Raw genomic sequence first — 16,841 nt, forward strand, 5'->3', positions numbered from 1 at the left:
GGAAGCTGGGTGGGGGCCAAATGATACGGCTCTAAACAAAGATCAATCCATATTTATACCGACATCATATTATTAGGACCACATAAATATATTCACAGTCCACAAAAGGGTCTGCTTATAAGTTACTTTAATGTAACATTAAATCAACATTTCCTACTGTTTGCTTTGGTCAAGTTTCATTGAAGTTGGCAGACATGTTCATTTGTGGCTTTACTGTTAAGATCTTTATCAAATTTAGAATTGCAATTACCAACGTCTAAAGTGCTCGAATCCATTTAGCATTTATTCAGTTTTTAACGTTTATGTATGCTTGTCATGAGTTTCAAAACGACTGTCCCAATGGCGTAGATCGATGCTCATGCTATTGATCACCGGATTGTGTCAGGTCAAGACTGGATTATTTGCTTATAGCTGGAATATTGCTGAGTGCGGCCTAAAACAACAAACAAATATTCGAAGATATACTTCAAAACCTCCGTATTTTAATTTCTTAGCGGAAGTCAAATAATGAGCAATCTGTCATATAAGGTGAATTTCTAACATATTTTTGTACTTTCTCTTCCTTCATCTATACAATATCAAAGTGGGCCAAAGACGAGGCCAAAATGTCATCCTCTCAAAGTACTTCTTAAATCAGTAACTACAATAATCACATATAATAACGAGACGCTGCACTTGAGAGTTTGAAATCATAAACAAATCACGCATTGAAAGAACGAAGTATTTTTCGTTCATATAAACACGCCTCACAATCTTCATTTCTACATTTCTCGCAAGTCTTTGTCAGATCCTGCATATGCAATGCACGATGCCAATGTTGGTGTAACACGAAGCGATATTGCTGGAATATTGCTAAATGTGCGCGGCGTAAAACCATACTCAATCACTCATAAATGAGAACTTCTAATAGGCCACAGTTGTACAAACACTTCTTATGCTGTGAACTACGGTAATACCTTTATAATAAAGAGTTAACATTTAATCAATTTTTAAAAGCTATTAGAGAGATAGCCTATAAATTTTTTTAAAATTGTCACTTCAAAGGTTACAAAGACATGAACATATACAAATATTCCAAATCTTATGAACATGAAAGTAAATTATGTTGAATATTTGGGGATTCTGCTATGAAATTGGGCTCAATTATATAACCTAACTACCCGTTAGAATAACACACTAACAACACGTTCGTTTTTCTCATCATTCCAGTCAGTACTTGTCAATATATGTATTTCAGTTTATTTCAGATTATTTACCGCTTGCGTAAATTCAAAACCTCAAAAATCACTATCACACCGGAGACATGGAAAACTCGTTTTCACTCGCCCCTAGCAAAATTCAGAATTCAGAGTGATTAACCAATAGCAAAAAATATATTATTTGAGACAGACACATTTACACTTAATTTGAAACACGACAGTTAACACTGAAACATGCCGTTGCCAGGTAATGCTAACAAATCTTTGTCACCTCACACACAAATCATTTGGGAGTGTATTATAACAAAAGTGTAAAAGGGGTACAGGTTTAATGTAGCGTTCTTAACGTGTACCGCCTCCACAGAGAGAAATACAGAAGGTAACCCGGATTTGACCTGGTTAAAAGTTGAAAGCAGGTAGGGCTCTACAGTACAGTCATGTGAATGTCCATTGGGAGATGCATGACTTGCCGGTCAGTCAACCGTCAACAATAGTTTCAGCTTTATTGGACTGCATGTTGATATAGGTCACCATTGAGCGTGTTGTTTGTGCAAAACCAGGGCAGCTTTAGTGCTGTCACATCAACACTTATGTATAATATATGCTTACTTTCCATTGCCACAACAAACAGGACCAACATAACGTTGGACGTCAAAAGGAATAATAGCAGCTAATACCTGGCATGTAGTCTTTTCCGCACAGCGTACACATGTATCTTGCCAGTGTTTACGGGCCAAAGAGGCGCGGTGGGTAGTGTGTTGAGGTGTGAGGAATTTCAATCATATCTGTATTCAATCGGCATCAGGTACAAAAAACGATATGCTCAACTGCATATGTCTGTTTACCAGCCTACATTGCAGGTGTGGTTCAATACAGTGAATGTCAATGCAATACCATAAATAAATCAAGAGCAATAAAACCGTTAGACGTTAGTATACTAGCTAATCAGTGCATGACTGTAAGCTTGGCGAGGTATGCATTAACTGAGGAGTGTCCCGTCAAAACTCACACTTATTGATAATAAATAAAATGATGCAAACTTGTTTTTCTGTGCCTACATAATCTTTAATACAGGTTCTTATCACACAAACTTCTGACAATCAGTCTTCTCCCGCAGATTTGGTAAACACATGCTCCCTACACGGTGACAGTAATCCGACACAACAATCTCTTCACAGTTTTCTGACAATCGTCTGACACGTCTTTTCACAATCTTCTGACACACAGTTTTTCACAATTTTCGGACACACAACTTTCTTACAATCTTCCAACACACAACCTTCTCACGATGTTCCGACACACTCATCTCACAGGCGTCTGGCACAACCTTTTTACAGGATATTCTCAAACACAGCCTTCTTACAGAGTATTCTAAAAACACAGACCTTCTACGGAATATTATGAAACACAACCTTTTTACAGGGTCTCTCAGAGTACAAACCTTTTACAGGATTTACTCAAGCACAACCTTCTTACAGGGTCTCCTGAAATACAAACCTTTTACAGGATTTACTCAAGCACAACCTTCTTACAGGGTCTCCTGAAGTACAAACCTTTTACAGGATTTTCTCAAGCACAACCTTCTTACGGGGTCTCCTGAAGTACAAACCTTTCACAGGATTTACTCAAGCACAACCTTCTTACGGGGTCTCCTGAAGTACAAACCTTTTACACTATTTACTCAAGCACAACCTTCTTACAGGGTCTCCTGAAGTTCAAACCTTTTACAGGATTTACTCAAGCACAACCTTATTACGGGTCTCCTTGAAGTACAAACCTTTTACAGGATTTACTCAAGCACAACCTTCTTACAGGGGTCTCCTGAAGTTCAAACCTTTTTCTTACGGGGATTTACTCTTTTACACTATTTACTCAAGCACAACCTTCTTACGGGGTCTCCTGAAGTACAAACCTTTTACAGGATTTACTCAAGCACAACCTTCTGATGGGGTCTCCTGAAGTACAAACCTGATACAGGATTTACTCAAGCACAACCTTCTTACATGGAATTGAATAAACACAATCGTATTACGGTGTCTTCTCATACATATTCTTTGCATAATCAGTCTGCTTTTTAGGGTCTTCTCACACGCATTTTCTTTCAGGGTCCTCCCACGCACGGCATTATTACAGAGATTTTCTCCACAACTGTCTGATACGTTAAAAAATCATGGCTTTTTCATGGGGTGTTTTTGTCCAACGGAAAGACATTATTCTCTAAAGGTAGTCGAGAGGATGTCTAGGGTTTTCAAAAGAAGGATCGTCACAATACCCCGAATGTTGGCATTGTGTTCTTTTAATATGCTTATAATATTAACACATATCTTTCCAGAAAGAATGTAGTTACAAAGATCACCTACCGGACTTCCAAGTACACGACCAAATGTGGCTTTTTGAACTGGGACCGCTGCACAAGAAGCAGGTAGGTGCTTTGTTACAAGAGTTCATCGTCATAACTTCATCATGAATCAAATGTCCAACAGCTGAAGTTAATATACTGAGGGGAACAAATAAGGGAACACATCACAGCACAAGCGTTCCTTTATTCTTTTCCAGATTTCACCACAAGCTCTGTATCGCACTATGGATGAAAATCTGATAATAAATAGAGGAACACTGCGATGAAGCGGTGTTCCCTTATTTGTTTCCCAATATATAAACACTGCGATGAAGCGGTGTTCCCTTATATAAACACTTTGTTGCCCCAATATATATAAAACACTGTGATGAAGCTGCGATGTTCCCTTATTTGTTTCCCAATATATAATAACTGAACAGCTATATGAACGTTTAAAATTTCAAACAGTTTTCTAACATTAGGCGAGGTTTAAGGTCGCTTTCAAGATTATTGGACTACTATATTGCGACATGCATGCACACTTTTGTTTCTGTGTATGCATGTATGCGTGTGTGCTTGCACTAGTTCGCACTATACCCGGCTTATAGTGCCAGCACACTGAGATACCATGCTAGTTTAACATGGATACCCGAGAGAGAGAGACAGAAAGCTAACTAGGACTGTCAAGTGCTGGTTTTATCCCCGTTATATCGAGCACGAATCAGGGTAACAAACATTTTTCTTTTGCTATGATCGAGAATCGAACTTTATGCTTTCCGGTCAGACGCACTGTCCATTAGACCACAGATACAGGTTTTTACGACTCTGTTGCCGGATGACTGTTGTGATATGCTACAAAAGTAATGACAATGACGTATAATGAAAACATTTCAAATTTTCAGACAAGTCTCGGACAAATCATTTCATTGCAAGAGTGGGTACAGGTCAACAAACGATGTCAGCTGTCCTCATCGTAAGTTACTGAGACTGAGATCAATAGTGATTTGGGTTAACACCGCTATTAACAGTATTCCAGTTATATCACGGCATGTCTGCTTAATGTGGGAGCAAAACCCGAAGTAATGCAGACCCAAGACGGTTACCACTGTGATGAAACCCTAAAGGATGGCTATGGTCTGACAGATCCTGAAACATATTCATTCCTAACCCACGTATACCACTGTTTGAAGAACATACAGCTGTATACACTCTGGGTAATAACACCAGTGAGGCTGGGTCATTTCCGAATTGGAGTGTACGTGTCAATGGGCAAAATATTCAACATATGCATGCTCCCGATTAACTTGCCCTTCTCTACTCGTAAATTGTTTTTAAAACACCCAGATCCATGGGGTACTGGGACTGTAGCTTGTGTTGCTTTACTGCACGACATGGTGGGCCACATCATCAATAAAGAACAAAACGAAAAAATAACATCGTAACATTCATCGCCATCGTCAACGCTGACTTTGAACTTTGTATTGCAAATGAGATAATTCCACTGCGGAGGAAGGGAGAAAATGTCAGGCAGGAAGTTCTTATTTATAAGCTGAGGCAATCCCCTCTTTTGAAGCTTGGATGTAAGTAATATGTGTTATAACGCAAATTACAAATATTCCTAACATTCAAGTCATTTCCGTTCTCGGATAATCCTATTGTGCAAACCTCGAGGGAAAAAACTTATAACCCCCTTATACATAGCCCAGGTAACCGATTGACAACTCCTTATACACAACCAAGGTAACACATTGACAACCCCATACATACAAACCAGGTTACACATTGATAACTCCATACATACAAACCAGGTAACACATTGATAACTCCATACATACAAACCAGGTAACACATTGATAACTCCATACATACAAACCTGGTAACACATTGACAACCCAATACATACGACCCAGGTAACACATTGACAACTCCATACATACAAACCAGGTTACACATTGACAACCCCATACATACAAACCTGGTAACACATCGAGAACCCCATACATACAAACCAGGTAACATCTTGGCAACCCCATACATACAAACCAGATAACACATCGAGAACCCCATACATACAAACCAGGTAACACATTGACAACCCCATACATACAAACCACGTAACACATTGACAACCCCATACATACAAACCATGTAACACATTGAGAACCCCATACATACAAACCAGGTAACACATTGACAACCCCAAACATACAAACCAGGTGACACATTGACAACCCCATACATACAAACCAGGTAACACATTGAGAACCCCTTATATGCAACCAAGGTAACACATTGACAACCCCAAACATACAAACCAGTTAACACATTTACAACCCCATACATACAAACCAGGTAACACATTGAGTATCCCATACACACAAACCAGGTAATATATTGACAACTCCATACATACAAATCAGGTACCACATTGACAACCCCATACATACAAACCAGGTAACACATTGACAACCCCATACATACAAACCAGGTTACACATTGAGAACCCCTTATATGCAACCAAGGTAACACATTGACAACCCCAAACATACAAACCAGGTAATACATTGACAACCCCATACATACAAATCAGGTACCACATTGACAACCCCATACATACAAACCAGGTAATATATTGACAACCCCATGCATACAAACCAGGTTACACATTTACAACCCCATACATACAAACCAGGTAGCAAAGATTGTATTGGGTAGTTGAGTTTTACTTGGTTTCACTTGTTCACCCCTCAGCTATTTGTGACGGTGACATCAACCCCGCTGCCTGTACCATCAAATACAGGACATCTCACATCATCTACAGTAACGGCAAAACACAGTACGTCAGCGGAGGCAGCTGCAGCTCACCCGGAAAGTGTGTCAGCTGTAATGCAGGCTTCTATGCCAGCCCGGAGCGCTGCAGAAGTAAGTACAGCAGATTGTACAGAAAATATTAAACTAGGCAAAGCAGGCACACACTGATTATATCGCGTAATGTTGAATCACTCTAAATCAACCTAATATTGTGTGGTGCTAAAACACTCTGAATCAACTAAATACTGTGTGATGGTAAACAGCTAAATAATGCTTAATGATTATATTTGGCACAAACAATATTGCTTTATGTATCAGTCAAATATACAACTTGTAAAGTATTTTTATCTTTAATTAGCCCATTGTCGATGATTAGGCCTGTTTCTGTTCCCCAGACAAACAAAAATGCACGAAAAAACAAAAATAGATTGTTTACATGTAATGGGAAACACACTCGCCAAATATTAAACCATTAATGCATACCCGAGAACATCTGGTATATTACTCTTTTAACTGATTCTCTGTCGAGTTTATATTTTATTGTCATGTTTTGTTTTTTCATACGAGGCGGTAGGGTAGCCTAGTGGTTAAAGCGTTCGCTCTTCTTGCTGAAGACTCGGGTTCGATTTCCACATGTGAGCAATGTGTGAAGACCGTTCCTTGTGTCCTTCGCTTTGATATTGCAAGAATAATTCTAAAAGCGGCGTAAAACCTTACACAATCTTTCATTTTTTGTCCTAGAATTTAGTGTGCAATGTGAATTTTCTCTGAGATAATAACTTTTTATTTCAAATTTTGTCGCGGAGCCATATTTATACTGAAGATACATTGCAAGTCACTGATCTTTCTGCAGCACGAACTCAATTGTTCTCAATGCTCTGCTTAAGCCAGATGGACTGCATGCTGCACGGACATCAGTGTTTACTATCTGTTCTGGTAGCTAGATTGGGGATATTGTGAGGCTATACGCTACTTCAATGTGAGATCGGATTCTAGGTTTCATAGTACTATATCACTGAAATACCATGTCTCAGTTTGAAATTGAAAAACCTACTCAGACAAAATATACTGACTCAGAGCCAACCAGTCCCTTGCTATAAGCCAAGGCGCGGTAACAACAAATAGAATCTTTTGGTATGATTATGGGATGAAACCTCCGACTTGTGCTAACCTTCTAATTGTTTCATCTGCATTCTAGAAGTTGTTGAGTCAAAAATGAAGCATATTTATGGGTGACAACGCTTTGTTTATTGCATAGAGCGACGTTTCGATGTAGATTCTTATTCGTTATCAAGCTAAAAGTGATGGTGTAAGAATCTACATCAAAACGTCGCTCCATGCAATAAACAAGGAGTTATCACCCATAAATATGCTTCATTTTTGACTCAACAACTTCTAGAATGCCGATGAAACAACTAGAGGGTTAGCACAATTCATCCATAAAGTTTTACGCTTCATCTATATGCTGACCCACGTTGTTCATGGTATGCCTCATCTTTCCTGTCAGTGTGCACTGCCATCAGCAACTGCGACCTCGAGGAGTGCACCAGCAGCACAAACCAGGCGTGTAGTCGTTGTGACGGTGTTGTGTCTGAGCAGGCAGGACACAGGGCATACGTGGCATCGTCCAACAAGAAATCCTGTATCAGTGAGTAATCGCCTTCACATACACACATACGAGCACTACGTCACGTATATGATCATTGGTTTGGTTGGTTGGTTTGTTGTTTAACGCCGCACTCAGCAATATTCCAGCTATATTGCGGCTGTCTGTAAATAACTAAGTCTGGAGCTCACAAACCAGTGATCAACAGCATGAGCATCGATCTACGCAATTGGGAACCGATGACATGTGTCAACCAAGTCAGCGAGCCTGACCAACTGACCCCGTTAGCCGCCTATTACTACAAGCATGGGTTGCTGAGGAACAATTATAACCCGGATTTTCACGGGTACATGATGATGAACAAAACATGTATTGTGTTTTCCTCTGTCAATATTTTAATATATTATATTTGTTTTAATTGACCAAAGACTTCACAATATCTAATAAGAAGATTGTTATGATAAAATAATTCTGTGTATTATGGGGGCGGTTGGGTAGCCCGATGGTTAAAGCATTTGGGTACATGGGTACAATGTGTGAAGCCCAATTCTGGTGATCCTGCCGTGATATTGTTGGAATTTTGCTAAAAGCGGCGTAAATTCCCTCACCCACTCACTGTTTATGATAAATTGTCATTATGGATTACAGAGGCATGTTCGTGGCGGAGTGACAGCACCTGGTGCTATCCAGGGACCTGCAGATCGGAGTACGCCAGCAACTGTGCCTGTACCAGTGGCTTCACAGGGAAGAACTGCCAGACTAGTAAGACATTGTCGATACGTCAGTTACTTATGTTGTTAAATACGTTTCACATAATGTAAGTAATCGAACATGTGTGTTTCTGCCAGGGATGGAGCGTGGGGAGGGGTCGATTGGGGTGGGGCTGTGAGGCTGGTATATGGAATATTTTTCTAAGCCATAACGGTTTTGGGGGCTGGGGTGTAAGAAAAGAAGGAAAATACAAAGCCAGGTGTAATTTCTGTTGCTGAAGTTTCTTTCTACGGAAACAGTATGTAGTATTTACTGGGACAATCTTTTTAAAATCCGTATCCCCCAACATTGTGTTGTCGGCCCCTTGAATTAAACTTTGGTTCTGCAAACTTAGTGCGGGTTTTATCGGGGCGTTTTGTATTCCCTGAGCTACGTAAATTAAATAAATCAACAAATGTCAGTACAAATGAAATGCAAGCAGCTTACCACTATTGTCGTGGTCAGCAGCCCAGAGTCATTCGCAGGTCAGTTGTCTATAATTACAGTTACACAATGGCCACTCAAGCATAACATTGTGACTGAGGTGAGTGATACAGCAGGGTGACCAGAAACCAGTCTGACCACTGTTAGACCCTTAGGGATAGAAGCATAATGTTTTCTTTTGGTCGTGACTTGATCCTCGGAAAGTGGCTGGGCAGTTTGGGTGACGGCCGCCTTTCAAATACCGCTCAGCCATTGGTGTAGTACAATGTAGTTATAGATATCAAATCACAAATAAAGACTCATTAATTAACTTTTTTGAAGAGGCAATTATGCCAACTAAACAGCCGGGGATACAACATGTGTAATTATACCATTAATTGACCTGTAAGTGCTTTAGCAATATCGTATAATGTTTACACTCTCGTGTCTTACATTAACTGTCACTAAGCACTAAGGTGATGGTAAGTCACTGAGGTAACCTTAGTGCAATGTTAAGGGTTACACAACACCAGATGTTTTCCCATAGACTTCTATAGTAACGTTATATTTCTTTTAAAATCATCCAGGCTGTGAACAGCCATTCCATGTACACATGGGTACAGTCTGGCCTATAAACTACTATCAAAACAGAATTCCGGCTAATTTTCCGAGCACAGGAAGCTGGACACATCAACCCCAGTTTCGCACCAAATGTCACCTACTGGAAAATATGTGTACACACAATAAGCATAAGTCATAGTGTTAATTTCTGGATGGATGTGCTTTTAAATAATATATAAATCTTACACTATTTCATCCAATCACAGCTGTCACATGTCTCTATCTCTTCAGATGTTACATATGGTTCTCGCTCAGGGAGCATGTGATTCTGATTTAGTGCAGTGGAACCTGAAGAATGGGGGTTAAGGTTAACCTTCGTAAAGGCTGCTTCGTGAAAGGATCCCCAGGTCAGAATCAAGCACCTGTGCCGTGGCTTTCACCAAAGGATAAACGTCTGAGACCTGCAGATGAACTATCAACATCCCCCTTCTTTGTTCCTATAGACTAAAAGTATATCTGAAATTTCAATGTTACAGTTACAACAAAGCCCACAATACACTACAACATCCTGCGACTGACGGCCAGCAATGGTGACACAGCCGAAGCACCTCCAAACATCAACAGTGGTCCATCCCAGTCCACGAAATGGTCCAACATCAACTCTCCATCCAGAATGTACTACAAGTTCACGTCTGACTATAAAGCAACACCCCCAACCGCACATGCATTCATTGAAGGCTTCAAAGTGGGCATTGTCAGCGGTACAACTACCATCAAACTTAAGAGAGGTATGTAGTCCACCCGACACTTCAAAAACGCAATTAAAAGTATTCTTTCACAATATTCACGCTGACCAGAATTTGCATAAGGTCGTCCAAAGAACCAACCACCGTTGGCAAAATAGCTTCAGTTGCTTGTACATGTAATAACTTAATTGGTTAATTAATATCACAATTTCAGAACACCTACCTTAGAGGGGGACGGTGGATAGCCTAGCAGTTTATGCGTTCTCTCTAACACCGAAGGCCCGGGTACAATGTTTAAAGCCCATATTGCAGGAATATTGTTAAAAGCGGTGTCAAACTAAACTTAGGGTTTCTGGTGTAGCTACTGTTCTGGATAAAACAGTCCAAGCTTTGGGCATGCTAATGACAAATCCAAGAGGGATTCTGGCTTAGAATTTGTCTCCGGCAACCTGGTCAAACCGATCAAATGGTTCAAGTGGTCTGTCTTGATGTCGTTGATACGATGACGTCATGGGTGGTTGTTCGCAATATCAATCACGGGATTGTCTCGTCCAGACGCGATAACTTCCGGGCCGCCTTCATATGGCTGAAATATTGCTGTAACAACAAAACCAATACAACCAATATAACCAAATAACCAACACGAAAATGCCTTAAACATATCCTTCAACGAAGTGGTTGTACCAAGGTGGACGTGTGACCTCGACGAAGACATTCAACTGCGGTGGAGCCAGCAGAACCAGCCCCGACACAAACCTGTACACGTGTGAAGGAAACCCCACAGGATCGTCTGTACTACCTCTACCCTTTCAACACAAAGACGCGTGAGTAGGGGATTCAGTTGTAAGATCTTTCAAAATACTGCTGGGTTCAAGGAGGTCCATTCAAACGGTTTGTCATCATTAGCTTCCAGATGGAATGTTTATAGGTTGTGTCTGCTCAGGACACAATGCTAGCGGCATATATGTACAAAAACATTACCGTGAATATACAATGCATCTGTACGTTTGTGTGAACTAGGAAGTGATATAAATGGAAATGGCTGGTTGTGTAATTAGATGTAGTTGAATGGTAGCCTGGCCATGAAATATGTTATTTGATTCCAGTTTATCAGTTACGTATTCTTGAACCACTGTAGGTCACTGTTCGTCAGCTCTCGTTCCTTCTGTCATTTATATCATCATCATCATCATCATCATCATCATCATCATCATCATCATCATCATCATTATTACCACTACCATCACCATCTTCCTTCTCCTCATCCTCATCATTATTATTATCACCACCACTAGCACCATCATCATCATCATGATCATCATGTTCATCACCATTATTCCTATTTTCAGTATCGAATTCTCCTATGCAACAAGCAATGGAGGGAACGTCAAGGTCCGGAACAAGGAGAGTAATACACTGGCAACCCACTACTACAGTGGTGCCACACAGACCCACACCTTTACGATGACCATTGACCTGGTGGATCCCTATCACTGTACTGGCTCTACTGCCTGTGTTGGCAGCATGCTGACCGCTCCCAATATCATCAAAACTGTAAGTGTATATCAGGCAACATACATTCACTGCAATACATTTCACTCTGTGTAGGTTTCCGGATGTCTTCAAAACTTCAAGTATATGGACGGGTATATTCTGCATTCCAATACATTTTACTCAGTGTAAGTCTCCTAAAGTCATCAAACTGTAAAATTGGGTAAAATATCTGCCTTGGTCTAATTCCGTGACATGTTTCAGTCCACAGCCTCCTTTCGCTGGAGTGGCTGGGCCGATGCTGATGCAGGTGTCGACCACTTTGTGAGGGAAGTGTATGAGCTCCACGCCGTAGGGGCTGAACTCAGAGTGAAACGTCAGGTCGACACTAAAACGTTAACCAGTTCAACGGTAAGAGTGCCATCTTCATCACATTACAAGGAATGTGCCGTATCGTGGACCGTGGGCAGCCCTTGCTGTGCTGAGAACATATATTATTACTCACCCGTTGAAGATATCACAATTTAATGAATCTACAATGTTATTACACATAGCGTGCTGCCGGAACTATTTACACTCGGTCACATGACCAAAGTAACGTGATCAAAGCAAAATGTCGGCTTTCATTCACAACGCCACACTCCGGCACAGCGATGACTTAACATAACGTCACTGCCACAGGCTAATTTGCATATCACGTGACCGGACTTTTCTCTTGTTTGTAATCAAACGCGCATATTCATAATAAGAAGAGACTGGACTCACGAAAGCTTTTCGGCGCTCTCTTCATAATGTTTTACATTGTTACATATATATTCTTCCACAACTGCAACAGTTAGGTCTATGACAGTACATAACTAGATATCAAACTGGCTGCATCGTTTGCTCTCCGACTGCACGTGGAGCCGTACAATCTATGTAAACAAAGGATCGCTACGCAAATCGAAATAGTGTTACATGTTTTAGGATATTTTCTCAGTGAAACTAAACCATTATATTAAAGATGTTTAGTTAGATGTGTAGACTCGTCAAAAATAAAAGAGTTAAAGAAATCTGTACATTAATTGAATGGACATTGCAAGATGTGACGAATCGTCACATTTTTCTGGCCTGTGGCAGAGGTACTATGCTGGCTTGCCGCATGGAACTCTGGGTAGGAGAAGTGTCACAACGCATCTCAAAGTCAGTTTGAGATATTCATCTGTTCTTTGCATGGTTGCGTGTAATAGCATTTATCTAAAATAATAATATGTTGGTTGAAGTCAGTTGGTCCCCTTTTTCATACCCCTTTGTTTCTTCAACAAGAAATCAATTTAAATAGACTAATGTTGACAATCATAAATGAAATGTATTCATACGCGTGACGCCTGTTATGACGGCGTAATGCGCTCGTTCTGTATGTTGAATTCTGAGATATCATTTTGCTAATGTTGGGTGAGTCATAAATAAACTACTAAACGATGTCCCGTGCAATACCATATTTATGAAACTCGCGAATGGTTTGGTATCCAACGAGCGAAATCTACCATTCACGAGTTTACACGTGACCATTGTTTAGTATTCTTTATGTATATACTCGATTGTAAAATGCAGTTCTTGTTTACGTGGTGAGTAGATTTATTTAAACCAACATTTCAGACATCCAACAGCTACACACTGACATCTGCGGGCGTGTACTCCGTAGTCCTTTCTGCCTACGACAAGGCAGGTAATCACAGAAGTGCTAGAAGGATCTTCATGTACGATGGCACGTCCGCTGTAACAGTTCAGGCTAATAAACAACTCCGTGTGACGACAGCATCATCAGCAACGTCAGAATGGCAAACTACGTCATCAGCAGTGACCGTGGACTGGACCAACAGATTCATCAACACCGTGCATCACAACAACAAGTGGCTGCAGCGGGTGGCTTCTGTTGCTGGTCTCGGCTCCGACTATGATGACAACGAAGGTGATAGAAGAGTCTCTGCCATCAGTAATGTTCAAGGTAGGATCTGAAGCTTTGTGATGAAAATATAGTGGTCATGCATATTCAGCATCTTGATGGATGAAGTCTTATATACTACCCATCAAAAGTTTAGACTCACTAGTGTAAATGTAGCCACTTACTTCAGTCAACGGTCCTAAACTAGATATTTTCCTTACCCTGACTCATGCTAATTATGCTTGTCTCCTTCCTCTTGCGAATGATAGTGGAACACTTGAAATCCCTTGAAGTTCCCTTTTAAAAAAGCGGACGTAAAATCACTCACCCAAGAGTAGCGTCCCTTTCCTCCCTTTGGCGCCCAAATGGTCACATGATCGGCCATATTTGTCACTCTCTCCTTCTTCGCCCTTGAGGACGGTTGTGAGAGCACCTGGGTCCCTATACGGCACATATCCTTTTATATTTTCGGACCTTACATAAAAATTATTGCTGTATACGGTTTTAGGATTATATTCTACATTATGGTTGGAAATTTGATTAAATTTTCCGTTGTTTTGACATGTGTTTTCTTCATGTTAACATTTCATGAAAACTTGTATTCGTTGTAGGTACCGAGTGTCTGCGGCTGACCCTCATTTATTATGTCCTAATTGCACTGTTTCAGGTTCTTTCAGCTCTCGCTGTAAGTTTTGTGTAAATTTAACCTTTGTTGAATTTACTAATTACCTTTTTTCCATCCATAGACGTGCTAAGGACTGGGTACGTAGGTATTCACAAGTCATGTCTAAATGCAGTGATTGCGCTGATAACCGTGTGTTAACCACTGCTGCAGATATTCATAATTCTAGTGAATTGCTGAACGTTTCTCAGGAGCAGGTCGATGTACCAGGGGTGAACGCCGGAGGATATAAAGAGATCATCGTCTACTGAGCAGACCTCATCGCAGATGAAGAAGGCCAAATCTTCATCTTCGCAGAAGAAGAAGGCTACTACCATGAAGACTTCAGCGAAGTCTAAGATCAGCTCTACACAGAAGACGAGGTCTTTCTCAGCCGAGATTGTTCCTCCAGAAGAAACAGATGTTTATGATGATCTACCCATCCTCATACCTGAAGTCACCATCGTCAGTAAGAAGACGAAGCCTGCTTCTACAGCTACATCGGCATTGGTATCGGCGCAGACATTGACAGAACACCTGCTATCAACGCAGACATTGGGTACCAGAGATCAACCAGCGTCAATTCTTCACGAGTGCAGCGAGCCTTAGATGACGTCTCTTCAGTATCAGATGCATCATCCCTGCAGCAGTCTCTTCCAGACAACGCAGAACTTCAACCCGGGACTGTTCATGCAACAGTTTACAGACCAGATGATGTCGATGATGGAACGCCGCGCTCAGCTCAGGAGAAGGCTGCTATGAAGACCGCTACAACGTCTACTAGCCTGCGTGAAGGCTCTACAGTCTCCCACCACATCTGGATGAAGAGGGAGCCCTGCGCGAAGGCTCACGGACACGACGATCTTCACCATCTGTAGTAGACCCTCCAGAGAGTGCTGCTAAGAGGTCTCCACGCAGGAAGGAATCGAGGCGTTCTCCCGAAACCTACAGACGTCGCGAGATATAAGTCGTCATCTCCACCGGACTCTGACGCCCATCAAGAGCCTGCGCGAAGGTACTCCTACAGAGGGAAGCTACGTCCAGGAATCCACCTGAGGAAGGATTCAAGATCGCATCGGATCTACATACAGATCTACATACAGAGACTTACGTCATTATGAATCTTCAGAGAGGGAATGTCTAACTTAGAAGTTAGAAGTCTCGAGAACTCTACATAGCAGCATAGCAGACCCCTCCGATGACAGTCGACCTGCGCGAAGGAATATTAGCTATATAAGCTCTTTCGGATGAAGGCCTGCACGAACGGTTACGTTTGCGAAGATCTTTACCGTCAGAAGTATCAGCAGTTAAAAGCCTGGAGGATTCAACGAACGCCAGCTTAGCGTTAGCAGTCCACGATGGAGCCTCCACGCAGTTTCAGCGTCTCAGCAGGAAGGATTCTAACACAGAAGTAGATCCAGTCATTCTCCAGCATTCTACAGACTGCGCAGATACGGATCTTCCAACTTGGACTTTCATCAACCTGCGCGAGGCACTCACGGGAGGAGTCAGCATGTCCCGCTGTTCAATGATAGCAGATTTCTCCCTCATCATACGGAGCCCTTCATGATACATCAGGGCTTGAGATTACAAGATCATCAGTGAATCCCGTAATAGATATTCAAGATAAGAAGATAACACAAGTGGACACTACAACTAGATGTTGGCTATGTTGGATCAACGAGTGGCTGAAAGAAGAAGAGACACACCTGAAGTAAAGATGTCAGATAACATCCGATGATACACTAAAGATGAAATTTCATCACATGGGCTTACAAGATATCAAAGGGACAGTTAACAGCATTGTCGCAGTTCCTCAGCGAGACATCGGTTACGGTCAACTTTACAGAACATCTGTATAAGATGACGACTGCAGTAAAGATTATAAAGTTGAAGAATACAGTCACAACAGACAGGGAACAGTCTGCTTACATCGATACTACGTGGCGAAGTTTTCGTGCTTTACACGTGTTCACTCGTGTAAGTCCGGCACAAGCCGAAAGTGTTGATGAAGAAATCAACGACTGCACAAGATTCTACAAGGATCATTACAGTTGTAAACAACTCGTCTACAGTTGTAAACTAACTCTTTCAACGTGGGAAAGGCTCCATTTACAGTCCAGTTAGCAGGGTACAGCGTGGTTCGACTATCTTCACGGGTCATAGAGGACTTCCCCTGTCAGCAGATTTAATATTGGTTATCTGGGGACTTGCAGCGACAAGCGTGAGACGGTTTCTGCTCGCGGCAGCCGATCGACTATAAATAGACTTCACATCGATGGCAGTCCCAGTACATCATAGATTTTTGCTGACCTAGAGACGACGTATTAT

At 41.3% G+C, this 16,841-nt stretch overlaps 1 protein-coding gene across 1 annotated transcript; it reads left to right on the forward strand.

Annotated features, from left to right (window-relative positions):
- Positions 1 to 3,582: 3,582 nt before the first annotated feature.
- LOC124254116 lies at positions 3,583 to 16,080 on the forward strand. The gene is made up of 11 exons (XM_046687993.1): positions 3,583 to 3,621; positions 5,111 to 5,117; positions 6,289 to 6,459; positions 7,856 to 7,996; positions 8,603 to 8,716; positions 10,225 to 10,476; positions 11,123 to 11,258; positions 11,784 to 11,988; positions 12,190 to 12,336; positions 13,564 to 13,912; positions 15,806 to 16,080. The coding sequence occupies exons 1-11, from the start codon at positions 3,583 to 3,585 to the stop codon at positions 16,078 to 16,080; spliced, it is 1,836 nt and encodes a 611-aa protein (XP_046543949.1).
- The last annotated feature ends 761 nt before the right edge of the window (positions 16,081 to 16,841 follow it).

Source organism: Haliotis rubra, unplaced genomic scaffold (assembly GCF_003918875.1).
Source record: "Haliotis rubra isolate DU_JTF1 unplaced genomic scaffold, ASM391887v1 Scf564, whole genome shotgun sequence".
Lineage (NCBI taxonomy): Eukaryota > Metazoa > Mollusca > Gastropoda > Lepetellida > Haliotidae > Haliotis > Haliotis rubra.